Source organism: Lissotriton vulgaris, chromosome 2_1 (assembly GCF_964263255.1).
Source record: "Lissotriton vulgaris chromosome 2_1, aLisVul1.2, whole genome shotgun sequence".
NCBI lineage: Eukaryota > Metazoa > Chordata > Amphibia > Caudata > Salamandridae > Lissotriton > Lissotriton vulgaris.
Genome location: NC_141687.1, coordinates 524,466,260 through 524,483,700, shown reverse-complemented (window position 1 = coordinate 524,483,700; position 17,441 = coordinate 524,466,260). Strand labels below are relative to the sequence as shown.

At 44.9% G+C, this 17,441-nt stretch overlaps 1 protein-coding gene across 2 annotated transcripts in view; it reads left to right on the top strand.

Moving 5' to 3' along the window:
- The window catches only part of TFPI (tissue factor pathway inhibitor), a 249,456-nt gene that overhangs the window by 189,327 nt on the left and 42,688 nt on the right, over window positions 1-17,441 (top strand). For both annotated transcript variants that reach the window (XM_086955454.1, XM_086955455.1), the window contains exon 8: window positions 8,729-8,908. In XM_086955454.1, the coding sequence (XP_086811580.1) occupies window positions 8,729-8,908 (180 nt within the window). The remainder of the gene's footprint in view (window positions 1-8,728; window positions 8,909-17,441) is intronic.

The window sequence follows — 17,441 nt, the reverse complement described above, 5'->3', positions numbered from 1 at the left end:
GTTAACCTTTACATCAAGATGGTCACCCGGTGGATCCCCATTATGTACTCTTTGTCAAGGGGGTGACCAGAACATCTAGCACCTCTTATTTGCATGTCCTAGCTCTAATGTAGTAAAAGCACGGTCAAGATATCTTGATCCTATATACCGTAAATGTAGAATTTCATCGGTAAAGGAACTACAATTAGTGTGCAAACAACCACCTAATGAACTTGTATGTTATAATTTCTATAAATTTTTAAAATCCTTTTTAACATTGTATTAATTTGTAATGAACTTTCACTTTGTAAATTGTTTTATATTATATTTGTGGTCCTCAGTTGAGTACCGAAACAAATAAAAACTTTTTGACTTTTGACTTGACTTTTTTGACTTATTTGGAAAGATGAAGCGGGTCATTTTTGGTCATTTTTTTCTAATAATAAAGAACAATAGTTTTTTTCACAAGTATGGATTGGAATTCGGTTTGAAAAATACAAATCTTTGGTAGTAGAATGTTCTCGGAGTCAGCAGTTTCTACAGAAATAATTCAGCAGGAACCTCATCTCACTGTTGGGGGGGGGGGGGGGGGAAGGAGAGAGTGGAGGAGCAGAGTCAGAGACATAGAGATAAGAAAGTATATGAAAGCTTCCATCTACCAAAACTTCACTTCGAGGCGCCGCAAATAAAAGTTTTTGTCAGTCTGGTTTGCAGGTTTCTTTTCAGCTCGGAAGAAGCTGTTCAAATCTATATGATTCGGGTTCTTCAAAGGCTCCCCTGCCCTTTGTTGCATTTTCCTGGAGATGGAGGTCAGCGTCAATACATTGTGGTTTGAACCAATTTAAGTATTTTTCGATCCAGAAGCCAAGACTAACTAGAGATACTTTCAGCTGTTTAAGGGTCTCTATGACACTTTCTATCCATTTGAGGGATATCTGAGATACAACGGAATGATTTGTTATTGTTCCCTCGAGGAGAAGACACGAAGTAATGTCACTTACATAACTTAACATATAATTAATGTCTCCCTCTCTCTGTCTGTCAGTCTCCCTCTCTCTGTCAGTCTCTCTCTCAGTCAGTAAGACTCTCTCTGTCAGTCCCTCTCTCAGTCAGTCAGTCTCTCTCTCTCTCTCTCTCTCTCTCTCTCTGTCAGTCTCTCTCTCAGTCAGTCTCTCTCCCTGTCAGTCCCCCTCTCTGTCGGTCTCTCTCTCTCAGTTTCTCTCTCTCAGTCTCTCTCTGTCAGTCTTCCAGAAAGTCTCTCTCTCTCTCCTCTGTCAGTCTCTCTTAGTCAGTCATTCTCTCTCTCTCACAGTCATCCAGTCTCTCTCAGTGAGTCAGTCTCTCTCTCTCTCTCTCTCTCAGTCAGTGACTCTCTCTGTCAGTCAGTCTCTCTCTGTCAGTCTCTCTTTCTCTCAGTCAGGCTCTCTCTTTCTGTCGGTCAGTCTCTCTCTCTCTCTCTGTCGGTCAGTCTCTCTTTCTCTGTCAGTCTCTCTCAGTCAGTCAGTCTCTCAGGCTCTCTCTCTCCTAGTCTCTCTCTCTGAGTCAGTCAGTCTTTCTCAGTCAGTCATTCCCTCACTCTCAGTCAGTCTTCCAGACAGTCTCTCTCTCTCCCTCTGTCAGTCTCTCTCAGTCAGTCATTCTCTCTCTCTCGCAGTCAGCCAGTCTCTCTCAGTGAGTCTCTCTCTCTCTCTCAGTCAGTCTCTCTCTGTCAGTCTCTCCCTCTGTCAGTCAATCTCTCTCTGTCAGTCTCTCTCTCTCTCAGTCAGTCTCTCTCTCTCTCAGTCAGTCTCTCTCTGTCGGTCAGTCTCTCTTTCTCTGTCAGTCTCCCAGTCTCTCTGAATCTCAGTCAGTCAGCCTCTGCCTCTCTCTGTCAGCCCCTCTCTCTCTCAGTCAGTCAGCCTCTCTCTTTCAGTCAGTATCTCTCTACCTCAGTCAGTCAGTCTCTGTCAGTAAGCCAGTCTTTCTCTCTGTCAGCCAGGCTCTCTCTCTCTCTCTCTGTCAGTCTCTCAGCCAGTCAGTCTCTCAGTCAGTCAGTATTCAGTCTCTGAGTCAGTCAGTCTCTCTACTCTCTCTCCACTCTCTCTCCACTCTCTCCATACCCTCTCTCTCCACTCTCTATCTCTCTACTCTGTCCTCTCTATCTCCACTGTCTCACTCTCTCTCCACTGTCTCTCTCTCCACTGTCTCTCTCTCTTTCCACTCTCTCTCCCCAACCTCTCCACTCTCTCTCCACTGTCTCTCTCTTTCCAATCTCTCCCCAACCCCTCCACTCTCTCTCCACTGTCTCTCCCTCTTTCCGCTCTCTCTCTCCAACCTCTCCACTCTCTCCCTCCACTCTCTCTCCACTCTGTCTCCACTCTCTCTCTCCACTCTCTCTCTCCACTCTCTCTCTTCACTCTCTCTTCTCTCTCTCTCCACTCTCTCTCCACTCTCTCTCCACTCTCTCGCTCTCCATTCTCTCACTCTCCACTCTCTCGTTCTCCACTCTCTTTCCAATCTCTCTACTGTCTCCCTCCATTCTCTCTCCACTCTCTCTCCATTCTCTCTCTCCACTCTCTCTTTCCTCTCTCTCTCTCCACTTTCTCTCTCCACTCTGTCTCCACTCTCTCGCCACTCTCTGTCTCCACTCTCTCCCCACTCTCTCGCTCTCCACTCTCTGTCTCCACTCTCTCTCTCCACTCTCTCGCTGTCCACTCTCTCACTCTCTACTATCTCGCTCTCCACTCTCTCGCTCTCCACTCTCTCTCTCTCCACTCTCGCCACTCTCTCTCCACTCTCTCTTCACTATCTCTCTCCACTCTCTCTCTCTCTCTCCACTCTCTCTCTCTCCACTCTCTCTCTCTCCACTCTCGCTCTCCACTCTCGCTCTCCACTCACTCTTTCTCGCCACTCACTCTCTTTCCAATCTCTCTACTCTTTTCACTCTCTCTCTCTCTCCACTCTCTCTCTCCAATGTCTCCCTCCACTTTCTCTCCACTCTCTCTCCACTCTCTCTCCAGTCTCTTGCCACTCTCTCTCCACTCTCTCTTTCCACTCTCTCTCTCCACTCACTCTCTCTCTCCACTCTCTCTCTCCACTCGCTCTCTCCAATTTCTTCACTCTCTCCACTCTCTCTTTCCACTCTCTGACCACTCTCTGTCTCCACTCTCTCTCTCTCTTTCCATTCACTTTCTCCACTCTCTCTCTCTCCAAGCTGTCCACTCTCTCTCCACTCTCTCTCTCCATTGTCTGTTGGGACAGAAAACAAGGTGTATTGCTCTACCGTGGCACATTACTTTTAATAAGTCCAAATAAGACGATCAAGACCCAAGACGTCTTCAACAAATATAGCAATTTTTTGCCATAAGACTCACTCAACCCTCTTTGCAGCGCAGCACCCTTTCCTTGTTATCGGTCCTTGTTGAGAGTTACTTGTGTCAACAAATATATAAGAAAGTGGGAACAAGCACCCGACCCCAGGCATCCAGAACAGTCAGTCACCTTCACACTATAATGTCCCCGCCTCTCATCTGCAACCAGAGCAACACAAACACAACTTGGCACACTGAGCTCAATTACTAAACACGCCTGACTGAGGGCAGACACAAAGTAGTGTGCCTTCTAACAAGTGTGCTCTTACCAGAGGGCACCATGTTGCTGCCTCGTCCCTTCTCCCTTCTCAAATGAGCGTTGCCCTGGAGAATGCTGTCTCTGCCACTGCCCCCCCCCCCCCTCCCGCACCCCCACCCACATCCTCTTTCCAGCTCGTGGCTCTGAATCTGACTGAAGAGGAACAATGTAAGTTGAAACATTGTTTCTCTTCTGTCCTGGGTCAGAGCGGAGGGGCTCAGAGCAGGCTGCAGACAGCCTGCACCTGCTTCAGAGCCTCTCACGCATAGATCTGATCTCCACCGAGGAGCTGAGGGGCCCCCTTCACCTACTCAGGGCTGAAAGGCCCCTCGCACTGCGGGGGCTGCGGGGGTGTTTGTTACGCCCCTGATGCGAGACCTATTGCATTGCAAATGCTTGTCTGTAGCTTTTGTGTTCAGGTAGTGCTTGCTGTTTGGAAGCCTTTGCCATTTCTAAAGCCATAGTGCTATTCACTAATCGCCTTTGGATGTTCACATTTATTTTGCTTTGCTTGATTTGCTTTTTGTTATATCAATTTAAAGCTCTATGTCTGCAACTTTAGTGGCCATTTCAATGGAAAATGTGCTGTCTATAAATCACAGTGCGCTACCACACAATATTTTAGTTGCGTTAAAGAAACTGCCTGCCTCATGTCCATTAAAGGTAGGTGGGCCACGAGCATTTGTCCTTCAGGAAATTGGGTCGGTGTTCCAAAAGGTTTGGGATGCTCTGCTTTAGTTGATTCTAGCTGCTTCCTTAAACTCGTCTATAACGTCATTATTAATAATTGATTATTGGTGTCTAGTTTTCTATATCGACTTCAGATTATTTTTCTAACCAGTACAATTTCTCGTTCTCCCTTTTCTGGCTATATGTATTCCAATGCCAAAAACCCATGTGGAGTAAACATATGCAGCAGAAAATACTTTTTCCCAGAAAGGACATGTATTTTAAAAGTTATTACAACGACAGCACACGATACTCAGGTTCAATCTGCCATGTACGCTGCATCCTCTCCCCACTTTCAAGATTAGCAGTTGTTTCTGTTTTCGGCGGCGCTAACAAGAGAAATGGACTGGTGCAAGCTGCCTGCTGACGACAGCCCCGGCACTTATGCTTTTTTTACAAATAAACCACTGTAGTTAGTCCAAGCCTGGGGTCCCATAATCATAAGGATCGTATTGTTTAAGGTTCTGAAATCTTCTTGCTCAAGATGAATATTGGCCTTTTTCTGTGAAATAAAAAACATTCTTAACCAGTAAACTGGGATTTTCACTTCGACTGAAATTCTGAATGTGCATCTAACAGACTATATTGATACTTTCGGGCGCTTCGTGTCCTGTGTCCATGAGTGCGGAGTCTAGGATGTGCCTGAGATCACAATACATGTGCAACGTCCTCCAGAGGTTGTGAGAGGCGGGTGCGCTCTGGCTCTAAGGCCTCCTTCGATGCGGCGGCTCCCTAAGGTACCACACGACCAGGAACAAGAGCCCCATGCGCCCCGTCTGGTGCAGCCATCGAGCACGAGCATGTTCACTACAACTAAATGTACCACTGAAGCATCCATTTCAAATGTAATCAGTGCAAAAGAGAACGAAAACCAAAATAACAGCTGTGCAATAGTTATTCTTTCAAATTTGCCTCAAAAACACCGGGTTCATTCAAATTCTAGCACCATTCTGACATTCTCTCTGGTAGCACCTACCCCCCTCCCTGAATTTAGCCCACTCACCCGAGGATGAATACCCTCCCTGCGGAGAGCGAGAATGAGTGCAAACAAGCAGTCTCACCCTCCGTAGCAGTGGTGGGCAACCACGGGGTGGCATATTTGAGACTTGGGTGCACGGCCGCCAAACTTCCCCTGGGCCAGTATCGCCGATCCATTGTGCGGTGTCCTGAGGTCCTGGCCGAGGCTGAGGTGCTCCTGGGCAGGGGGTCTGCTGAGGGGAGGGGGGCAGGCAGAGCCCGAGGACGGGGCTGAGACACTGCAGGGCACGGGACGGTGAGAAGTGAGTGCGAGCTCCCTTAGAGGGACCAGGAACTGTGCAGGTGGGAGATTGGGAGCGGCTTTATCCCGTCACTCCTCATACCGAGAGGATTCTGCTGTCAGCGAGAGGTTGTCGATCAAATCCTGCGCTTCTTCTGCTGGTGAAGGTGAGGCTCAGATCGAAGTGAGCAGCACGGGAGGGGTGAGAGCAGAGCAGCTCTGGCCTATCGACAAGCCCACCCTACATCAGTCAGCCCCCAGCAACCACAGGCCAACTGCATGCCCGCACCGGCAGGAGGGGCGCCCACTCAGCCTGAAAAGCAATCGCTCGCCATAGCGCTGTTTATATTTGCATCCCGCTTTCACTTTCAGTGAAAGCGAAAGCGTGATGCAAAAATAAACAAGCGGCGCCCTGTCTCCTTTTGGGAGGCCCATCAGGTCTGGATCTCAGAGGCTTGTTTACATAACACACCTCTGAGATAAGAAATTGCTTCATGACAGCCGTGAAGTAGGAGACCAAGTCCAGATGGGCCGTCCCAAAAGGACAAAGGGCGGTAACACAGAAGCCTCATTTTCAATAGGAAGCCACCATTTGCAATAAATGGTGATGCTACCCAATGAAAATGAGGGGCAGGGCTTCAAGCCCCCTTCTGAAATATACTCACCCACAATATGTCTCCCAGACACGTGCAGTGCATGCGCGCTGCAACGCAGGTCTGCGAGACCTAAAAAGCAAGTATGTTCATAATTTGAGAACATTTTCGGTTCACTCCTGTGCTTCTAGCCTTCATAAGAGCTTCCTAAGATACTCTTCCAAGGACAGTTATTAACAATCAGCATAAAAATACATCTGTGTGCCAGTAGAGGTTCTCATTATATATAACCTGCAAGGTATGCTTTAGAAGCAGGAAAAAGCCATCTACGACTTTCATCCTTCATATGTCTATAAAATATGCACCATTTCATTCGGTGACTTTAATACACTTTGGAGATAGGGTGTTATATAGTTTTTATTGCACCAACGTAGTCTCACATCCTGTTAGCAGTTTCCCTCTTTTCCGTTACCTACTCCCTTGTGTAGATCTCCATTCAACCCGACAATATTTACTCATGCTTGCAGGTTGGTGCTGAAAAGGAATGTGCGGTTTCTTGTAAGCTAACTTAAAAATATTATGTTTGCAGCTTTGAAACTTCGTTGAACTTTGGTGATCTTTTTATTCTTAAAACAACTTAAAAAAGGAGCAAAAGTCCAGATTCCAACCTGAAACTCAACATGCAGAAATGTTTAGGAACTAGTGGTAGTAACTGAAGTATTAGTAAGAAATATGGGAAGTTAAGAGGACTTTTGCAACTTTTCACACCACTGATTTAAGCTAAGAAATCTATCCAGTTTGCTGTATGTGTTATGCACTGTAAAGCTCTATAATGAATTATATATAGTGCATTATATTAATTAGCACTTGTAATGTGGTGGACGGGATCCATCATGTTTGTGACAGAGTAACTCGAACTGCAAATCAGGCCTAAAGTCATCAATAGTTAACAATGCTGATTTTTAAAAGTGTTTTTTGGTTATATTGCTCAAGGGCATTACAACGCTTTACAACAGAACCAGATTATGTTACCCTTTTGTAGGTTGAAGCCTACCAGATAGCAGAGCTGCCTGGTTTGTTAAAGACATCTTGGAAACATTCATGAAGCTGACCTAGGAATGAATTCCGCCTGTTGCTTACAATTGGTTTTGTCGATTGTAATTCACATTTCTGGCTTTCTATTTGCTGGCTTTATTTGCTTTAGGCTGTCCAGTTTGAGTTTGTCATTCCCAGTGCCCAAACCTTATTTACTGTATTCTTCCATGAACTTGCTTACTTTAAACAGGCCTTTAAATTATGTTCCTATCTTGTCACATTTGCTGTGCACTCAAAAGAGAGAGGTTAGATGTCAATCCTTCTCTTCCGAGAGAGCTTGGTGTTTACTTTTCTTTCTCTGATGTCAAACTGAGAGATTTAATGGGAGAATCCTGCTGAGTACCCATGTATGGTGTAGTTTTTTTTATCACACAAAAAAGAAATGAACTGTGCTGTTGTTTCTGGATATATCAGAATTAGTGTAAATGAAGCACTTTTTTTGTATTTCTGAAGTGTGATGGAAACATATATTTGAAAAAATCAAAACACATCAGTACACTAGGTGATGACATTTGCACACATAGTTTGTGTGCAGTAAAACGGTTTTGGTGCAAGTGAAATGGTCATTTCAATTGGAAATGTGTTGTCTCTAACAGTAGTGTGCTATCACACAATGCATATTCCACACTACGCTACTCCACTCTACTATATGCCCTTCCACTCTATACCTCGCAGCTCCATTCTATGACACTCCACTCTATTACATGCCACTCCACTGTACGCCCCTCCACTCTAAGACACACTACGACATGCAATGTGACTCCACGCCATTCCAATCTATGTCACTCACTTAACTTAAGGATACAACACACCACTCCACTCCACTCTATGCCTTTCCACTCCACACCACTTACCCCACTCCACCTTACGCCACTCCATGTGACCCCACTACACTCCAATCTATCCCACTCCACTCCAATCTACACCACACCACTACAATATACCATACCCACTACAATCTACCCCACTCCAATCTACCTCACCACAATTTACCCACCCAACGCCAACCCTACCAATCTACCCCTTACCTTTGTACCCCACTTTACCCCCCATTCCACTCTACCCAATCTACCCCACCCCACTCCATACCATTAACGTTTAGCCATGCGTGCAGCAGCTGGTGTACATAATGGCTTAAACACATTGCCAAAGCATCCTTGTGTAATGTAATTGGTGCTCATATAAAGTGCTCCAATACCTTTGGTTGGAGTTTGCGCTTTATAAAACTGCAAAACAATAAAAAATAGCCATTAGCTCTCGCATAGGCAAGACGTATTTGCTTTGCCAATGCTTGTTTCTTTTTACCCAAAATGCAGTAATATAATGCATACTTGGTTGTATCAATGCAAAAATATGTTTAATTGCCACCTCCAGAAATGCTCGGTCGATATGATGTGCTTTAAAGTAACATTGCGTGATATATGCTTTTAAAGTTTCCATGTGGCATCTGATTTACATTTTCTAGATTTTCAAGGCCGTCTTATATGTCAGAAACCAATTGACAAAGGCAACTGCAAAGCAAACGAGAGAAGATTCTATTACCATACTTATTTGAGAAAATGTCTTCCATTCTTATACAGTGGATGTGGTGGGAATGAAAACAATTTTATGTCTAAGAAATCATGCATTAAGACCTGCAAGAAAGGTATGGAAATTATATCGCTGAATCCTCAAAATATGTATTTGTGCTTTATGTTTTTTGCGTCATTGATTAAAAAGGTCATTTCAGACAATTTGTCCAATGTACTTTAATACTTATATTTGTAATGTTGGTACGCCCAGAGTAAGCGGCTCAGAAGCCTCTTGAAAACTGCTCTTGGGCAATGATTCTTGAGGAACAGCAACTCAGGTGAATGATTCAGGGGGAAAAGAAAGTCATGGGTAGCAGTATTGTGGGTGGGGCACGGTTGAGGAGTTAGAATTCTATGAGTAGAAAACCTGAGTGCTTTCATTCATGCTGAGTAGCATCATCAGGTAGTAATTTATGAAGAACAAAGCTTTGGGGCAACACATTAGCTAAATCATTCATACAAAACAAAATCTTGGTGCAATAATTAAATGTGTTGGGAAGAGCCATGGAGTAAGTACTGATGAAAAAATGCACATTAGAGTAGTTGCTAATGGAGAGGAGCCCTAGGGTTGTTTTTAACAGGTTGATAAAGAGGGTAGTAACTATACATGGGAACACCATCTCTGTGTGTCGGAGGTAGAAATTGCAAGTTCCAAGACCACCGGGCAGCAACATCTGAGGATTTGTGACACCATATCAATGTGTCACTTAACATATAGTAAACAGTGAGACTGGTTAAGAATGAGGTATTCCAAATTATGACACAAGATGCACAGATATTAAAAGGGATGTTATAGGGATACGAAAAATGGATTTACAAATGAAAGCCACTGAGGGGTCAGTCATCGAAAATGGTATATGGAATTAACGTAGAACTGAAGGGAAAGAATGAACAATCAAAGGCTATCATCTGAAAGGATCAGACGTTATCACAATGTAAGATGTGGAAAGGGTATTTAAATCCTGCAATTGAATACTGATTTTGGGGACAATTCAATATATTTTGGTGGAACTGAAAAACTATATTCAAAAAGACACTTGAAGAAACATACCTCATAGTGACATCATGTAACCATTATCTTGACCTTGCTTTTCATTATCCTTGGAGAGTGTTGTCTTCACTGTGCAACTTGATCAATTTACATATTTCAAAATTAATCAAACAAAGGGTTCCATGGATGGTTCTAAGGAGTGTAATTTCTAAAATGAGCAAAGATTCCTTGAAACAGAGTGTTTACATAATGAGCAATACCTCAATGAATATGATTTCCCTATTAATGCTGTTCTATCATATTTTGGTTTACATGATGCCATTAACTTTCTTCTATTTCCTGGATTCGTATCTGGAATTGCTCCTGTGCTCCGTGTAAAAATATAGACAGATGACATTTATTGCTAAATAGAAAATGCAACAACATAAAGCTGAAGGGGAAGAGAGAGAGAGAAATGAAAATTGAGGGTGGGAGAAGAATTCCGCTCTGCCGGCAGGCCTTATGGAGTTTTGCCCACTCAGCACTCACCTGGAGTTTCGCAAAACTCTCCATATTGATGCAGAGTTTTTCTCTCTCGCAATGCTCACCGACATTCAGTTGGTAAGCGTGAAGCAATGTATGCTAGACCTCCTCGCGGTGAGATTTCTCAATGCGAACGTTTGCGGCAGATCGCGAGCCCTGCTTTGAGAAATCTGCTGCTCGCATTAAGGAATCTGCCACTCGAGTAGAATATCTACTCGAGTGGCGGAAAGAAGAAGCACCCTATGGTGTGATGCTTAGTGCTGTTCGTGCTAATATTACAGCACCAGACAAACTGCTGGTGCTAAAAATCGGCACGAGAAGTGAAACGTACCACACTCTACCGTCTGGGGAACTCCGTGTAGCGTGGCTGAGTTTTTTGGGCACTTCGCGGAGTTCAGCATGGAAGAACTCTACGAACTCTGCCCAGGCCTAAATATTTTGCCTACATGCATTTTGTTGTTCATTAACAAATCAACAGATATTCTGTGGGATAGTAACTCACAAAAGAAAATCTAATCAGTGCATTTCAAATAACAATATATATGCATCGTGCATTTTCCTGATTTTACTATTTGCATTATTGGTAGCAAGTATCATTGTCTTATTTAGAGAAGTAGATGTAACATATGCAAAGGTGTGGCAAGTAATTTCATACAAAATTATTTTCTGGTCAGTCACAACTCCAGCCCTCGGACCTCTCTGTTAATGGAGCTTGCCACACTTACTGCAGGTCACTGTGTAGTCCGCGATTGACACACTGTCCAAATGTTCTAACATCTGCTTTAAAATGTATTCTGATTTAATAGCCCTGGCAATTAATCACAGAATCATTTTTTGCTGGGCGACAATGTAATATCCAACAAAAATTGATATCTGTCTCTTTGACCAGCTGTAAATTCCCTTGCATCAATATAAATTAAGTTCAGTACTGTAGTTCAGGTGGTAAAACCAAGTCAGCTTTTCCATCAGAAATACTCTAACTTGTGTTGTACTGCCAGTGCCATGCTGTCAGAAGCATTGTCCTCTTAAAGGTGGATATTCCAATGCCAAACATATTTATAGTCTCGACTACACAGAGCATGCGCTGTCTCAAAGAGACGTGTGGGCTTCAGCCCGCCCATAGGCTTCGAATTTGCTTGCTCCATTATCGCTATCAAATTCTTTGTCCCTGTTTGCCCATGGCATGAATGTGTCATGCCTCTTGCCTCCCCTAGAGCGTAGGCCAAGTACTTGTGTCCATCCACTGCTCCCGGTTTTTAGCTACTTTTTTCTTTGTCTTGGAGCATTCCATACGAGTGTTCGTGTTTTCACGCGCTCCATCCTCCATCTACTGTTTAATTTAATGCAGTCTTATGTAGCATGAACAACCCTCAAATGTATTATTGGAGATCTTTCAGTTACTTTACACAAGGATACATTAATGTTCAAGGCATATGAGCTGCAGATTACACACTGTGCATAGATGAGCACCTAGTGTTGGGCCTGGATGTTTGCAGTTTGTTTTTGTTCTAGAAAGTCTTTGGAAGTCACAGGATAGGTGCCTCCTCCTTTGGACCATAGTGCGCATGGGCATCGGCTCCATCCCCAAGATTTTGAAGTCGAGGACATCACTCCAGCACAAAGGGTCGTAAGTAAGAACGTCGACCCCCAACCCTTTCTCGACACATCCCAAAAAGGCTTCACTCACACCCTCGAGTGCACACCGAGACACTGCATCGGCTCGGCTAAGAAGCCCAATAAGCCTTCAGGCGATTCGGGACCGAGTCAGCCTGCCCACGGTGCCGGCGCACATCTACCGGCACTGAAAAAGATACCATAGTCGGCATCAAAACAATTGGCTCTAAAACCTAGTGTTAGCTCCTCGGCACCGAAACCACACTCCGACCCAAGCAGACCCGTTATGGAGCCGAAAAAATAATCGGATCCGAAAACCCCATCGGAACCGAAAAAACCAATGGAGCCGAAAAAAATATCGGAGCCGAAAAAGGCACATACTTCCCCGGCTAAAGACCCTGCTAAACAACAAGCTTCAAAGCCAAAAGAAGCTCACAGCTCCGTGCCACAAAAGCCCTCGGCACCAAAAGATTTGCCTCCTGCAGAGGGACTTATTTCATCCAGACCCTGCACAAAAGACTCTTGTTAAAGATCCAAACACTGGTCGACTAACACTTAGTTCAAAGAAACGACCACTGGACACGCCTACACCTGTTCCTCATCCAAAGAAGAAGGACATTGATACCTCTCCTCTAAGGATTCTCTCTCCTCCTCCTCCCTCTCCTCCTCCACATATACCATCACCTCTTCCTACCCTACCTCATCACTCCCCTACACCTTCTCCCATAGCAGATGATGACAACAGAGATGATAGCTCTGATGACACAGGGGGTGGTGCAGATAGCGAGCCACCAGATCCGTCTATTCCTCCAGGCTTATCTGACCCTTGGAGTGATTATAACTAGGGCTCCCGTTTTTATGGTATTTTTTTGTTTTTTTTATTTTGATTATAGAGATGCACTACCTTCTGTTCTGCTTTTTGCTAACAAATATAGGTGAATTCTAAATTTAAACTCAAATTATTCAGCGTGCTGCATGGGTGACACGTATTTTTTTGCCATTTCTGTCTGTATTTATCCATATTTATTTTTTTGGGCATTTTTTCTGTATTTATCCGCATTTATTTTAGCCACAAGCAAAAGACGCCGCTACAGCTAGTATTTTTCAGCATGTATTTAAATTGACAATGCACACCAGCGCCCCATTATTATTGGTCAACACAATACATTCATCTGAAAACCTTGCCATTGTAGTACAAGCACATGTGCATTTCAAGAGATTTTGCGGACATTGAGGCTCTTCTAATAGAATTTACTCCATAGTAGTTCTCGAGAGATACACATAATGTAAATAGGTCAGTGGGTTACTGCTTTTTTTAGTGACCCATTGTTACTTGCAGTTAATAAGTATAAATATTAACATAGAACCGTGAGCTATTAACTGTCACGTAAGAGCTGTATGCAAATTGCAAGGTATAAGTTAGATCGTTATGGTTTTTCTTCCAGTCTTTGATTATCCTAATGTGGCAAAAAAGGGTTCATTTGGGTAGAAATCAATTCTGATTAATAAAGAAACTCCCCAACCATGGTATTATGTTTTAAATTCTGAGTTTGTTTCTCCAGACCAATCACTGTTAAACTATGGTGTGTACTAGTATGGTTGTCATGTGACTCCTACACCTTGTAGTCCTTTGTTGCAAAATAGGATATTTTGCCTTTCATGTTTGAACTACTCTTGTGGAAAAAGGGAGGAGAATTGCTGATGACAGAAACTCCATGGCTGGGAGACAAATGGCTTGCAATTCCACTTTTAAGGATATTTAGGACATTCTATGATTTGAAATGCATCCCACTTTGTGAATGTATTTTAATTTCAATAACTCATATAAACTTACATAAAGTGACAAAACTGCTCGTGCATAGTTAAGCCATTTAAACAGGTGCTGCTACAAATCTGCAGGCCAAGACTTTCCCGGCAAGATGCTGGTGAGACTGTGAAGTGCCAGCCTTATGGCAGATAATTAGGGCTACATGTGCCACTGGAAATTAATGAGACTCGGGAAAAATGTGCCTTTGGAAGCATGCTGAAAAGGCATGTCATGGGGAAGCCTGGAAAATATTTCATTCTGGGACAGGTTAGAATACAGGCTGTGCGATGTTTTATACCCACAACTGAATAGCAGAACTCGTAATTCACTCGTTTTCAAGGGCGAACAGCTGAAGGAGACACACAGAATCATGGCTCTCGAGTCGGTGTGACCCCTATCCCACTCACCCCCCCCGCCGAGTTGTTAACCTCATGGTAAGTAGGCAATCAATCATGTAATGGCGCGACGGTGGGCTCTTTCCCTCCACCCTGCTATAAACTATTATGCTTTTCTGTTCTATTTTCGCAGGTACTCATCTTATGCTGCATCGGAGAGGGCACAAGGGGGGCATGGAACAGGGCGCTGCAGCCAAACTGCGTAGGCAAGAGAAGCATTCATGACCAGCTAGTGGAAAAGTAAACTAGTATGACAGCATAGCACAGCTGGATAATGCGCCTGTAGCAGCGATCTGCCTTTGACATTCAGGTCGCTGGTTTCAACCTCTGAGAGATAGCTCAGTGTGTAAGATACCTGTTCCTGCCAGAGAGATGAGTATGCTCCTTGGGAGTGGCTGCTTCCAATCCTTGTCATTTATTCCATGGGTGTTAATGTGCTTGCCTCAGTGAAGCGCGCACCTGCTGATCCGAGTGTAGGCCTCAGCAAGCCATCTCAGATGGTTGAACACCTGCAGCAGCAAATCGTGTGTCTAGCAGTGGGCTAGGCACACCATTTGACAAGTAAGTCTGACTCCCTGCGTCAGAGTTTAGAGCTTTAGAGTTTTAGACTGACTTTGACAAGACACCCATGTGAAGCTGGGGCATCAGCGTGGTGAGACACTCAGAGTCACTGTCTCAGTGCATGAGGTACACCCTTGGAGCCGTGGCCTCAGTGTGGTAAAGCACACTCCACTCTGGGAGCCGCTCCCTATCAGCCTGCTTCGCTAAGTTGTGGGAATGGCTCTTCAAGGACAGTGCTATATCTGTCTTGGGCATCCTTACCCTTTGGGAAGTCAAGTCGGTAGGGTCCATCAATTGCCCCACATGCCCAAGTAGTTCAAATTCGTCGACCCCTCTTGTTGATCGGGCAAGTCTATATTGATCTCCTCCAGACAAGAGTTTAGGGAGCCTGCCGCAAACTGTTCAGTGCAATTTGTAGGTCGCGGGTTCAAATTTCAGGGCATATGGCGGAGTTAATAATATAAGTCTGCTTTCCTTTCAAATATATTTTGCCCCTTACAGTTCAGATGAACGCATGTCCTAAGAATGGCGGTGAGTTATGCGGAACTTTCCAACTAAAGAAATGCGAGGATTAATTTAGAGGCAAAATCAATGTGTTCCAGCGTTTAGCTCTCAGCGGCCAGAGATAAAACACACAGCTCATTGTACTCTGCTGATTTGCACTGGAAATAAATATACTATGTAACATGGCCTCAGCAAAACTGCTGCTGCAGGTGTTCAACCGTCTGAGATGACTTACTGGGGCCTGTGGCATTCAACACACACGGTAATTAAGAAAATCAAGGACAACAACCTCCACCTCCCCCTCACCCACATAACGACGGAGAATACGATCCTCTGCTGCTGCCGGGACATACGGGGGGGGGGGCAGGGGAAATCCTCTTACCTTTCCAGGAGAAACGGTGGTGGGCTGGTGCAGAGCTTGAGTGGCAAGCCCCAGAGATGCCCAACGTCAAGGGAAGGGCCGGTGCAGGTACACAAGCGGATGGTGGCAGGAAGGCGTCTTCAAACCGGGCAGGGAAAGAAGAAATTCAGTCAGGTGAGACCCCAAATAAAGGTAAAAAGTTATGAGGGTGAGGCCGGAGGTGTTGGCACGCCCACACATTTAGCTTGATTCCGATGAGGATTGGCTCAGGGGAACGGCCGTCCCTGAAAGGCCCTGTGCCAATAGGTCCACATGAGGGCGCTAAAAGACCGTGATTGGAAGGGATTAAAATGAATTCCCAGGGGCGTGCAAAGGAAACAGCGTGCAGCGGCAGCGCGGCAACATTTGCCATTGTTTTGCCGTTTCTAAATATATATACAGACAAAGAAAATATAGATTTCCGTCTGTATTTATATGTAAATATCCGTAAAAACAGAAAAGCCCTAAATATAACACTCCAGACGTCCCTAATGTCCCCCAAGACGACATATATCTCTCTAGCCTTTCCCCACCAGAAGACACTATGGTTTTTAATTAACTAGTACATAGGGCTGCACAATACCATGGGGTTGACCTACATACTGACCCTGTGGAAGAAGACTTCCTAATGGATACCTTTGACAATTCACAAAGGTCCGCCTCAATTTTACCCATGCCTAAGGGAGTTACTGAGTATGCTCCAGAAGTCTTCAAAGACCCAGTTAGAACTCGGGTCATCAACCCACGAATAGAGATGAAATATAAAGCTGCCCCTTCAGATCCAGCATATATTAAAGGCCCAGCACCATTAGACTCTCTTGTGGTCCCTAATGCACGCAAAAGAGCAAATTCACAAACATCAGGTGAAGCTCCCCCACCAGATAAAGAGTCTAAGCTCCTTGACGCATCCGGTAAAAGAACTGCATCACAGGCAGCAAACATGTGGCGTATTGCCAGTACACAAGCATTACTGGCAAGATACGACAGTGCACATTATGATGAATTAGAGTAATTAATACAGCACCTCCCTGATAAGTATAAAAACAGGGCAAATGAGCTTATACAGGAGGGTAAAAATATCACAAATACATCTATTCGTTGTGCACTCCATGCAGCAGACACTGCCTCCAGAGCAATTAATACCAGTGTTCTGTTGCAGAGACACGCATGGCTACTGTCAAGAATTCCCTCCCCCTAGGGAAAACCGCCGTATCCAGCGCGCCGCAATCGGCGCGGACTACAGATCCCATAAGGCTTAGCGGGACACGCGATTATGCAACTCTGGATATCACGCTTGCATAACGCCGTAGGACCGCCTATATGAGGAGGAGACTGAAAGGACGCTGCGTCGGATATTCGGATTCTTTACCGACGTACCTGCAGCTGAGTGCTTCTCATCCGGAACGTTGCGGCTAACGAGGAACTATTGGAGAACGGAGGTAAGATTGGAGCTTACGCTCTCTGCCCCGTGTCTTCAAACCCATCCTAAGAACCGGAAACACTGCTGGGTTGTGCTATCGACTCGGACGAGTCAGCGCGGTTCGGAGCAGGGTCCCGACGGATGCTGGTGGGAGCGGACGCTCTCAGCCCCGTCAGCTGTTCTGCAACTACGAGCCTGGTCAAACAGAGGTTGGTGCGAGCAGAAGCTCCCAGCCCCGTACTTTGTTTATATTTGCCATTACGCTGAGACGCACACCGGGAGGTGTTTGCCGCGTCTCAGAAAAGAGTTCAGAAGAGGAAGGAGGTGCGATCGAGCGGCTGCTCTCGGCCCCACTCTTACTTATTTTTTATTTATTTATGTCATTTTTTAAAG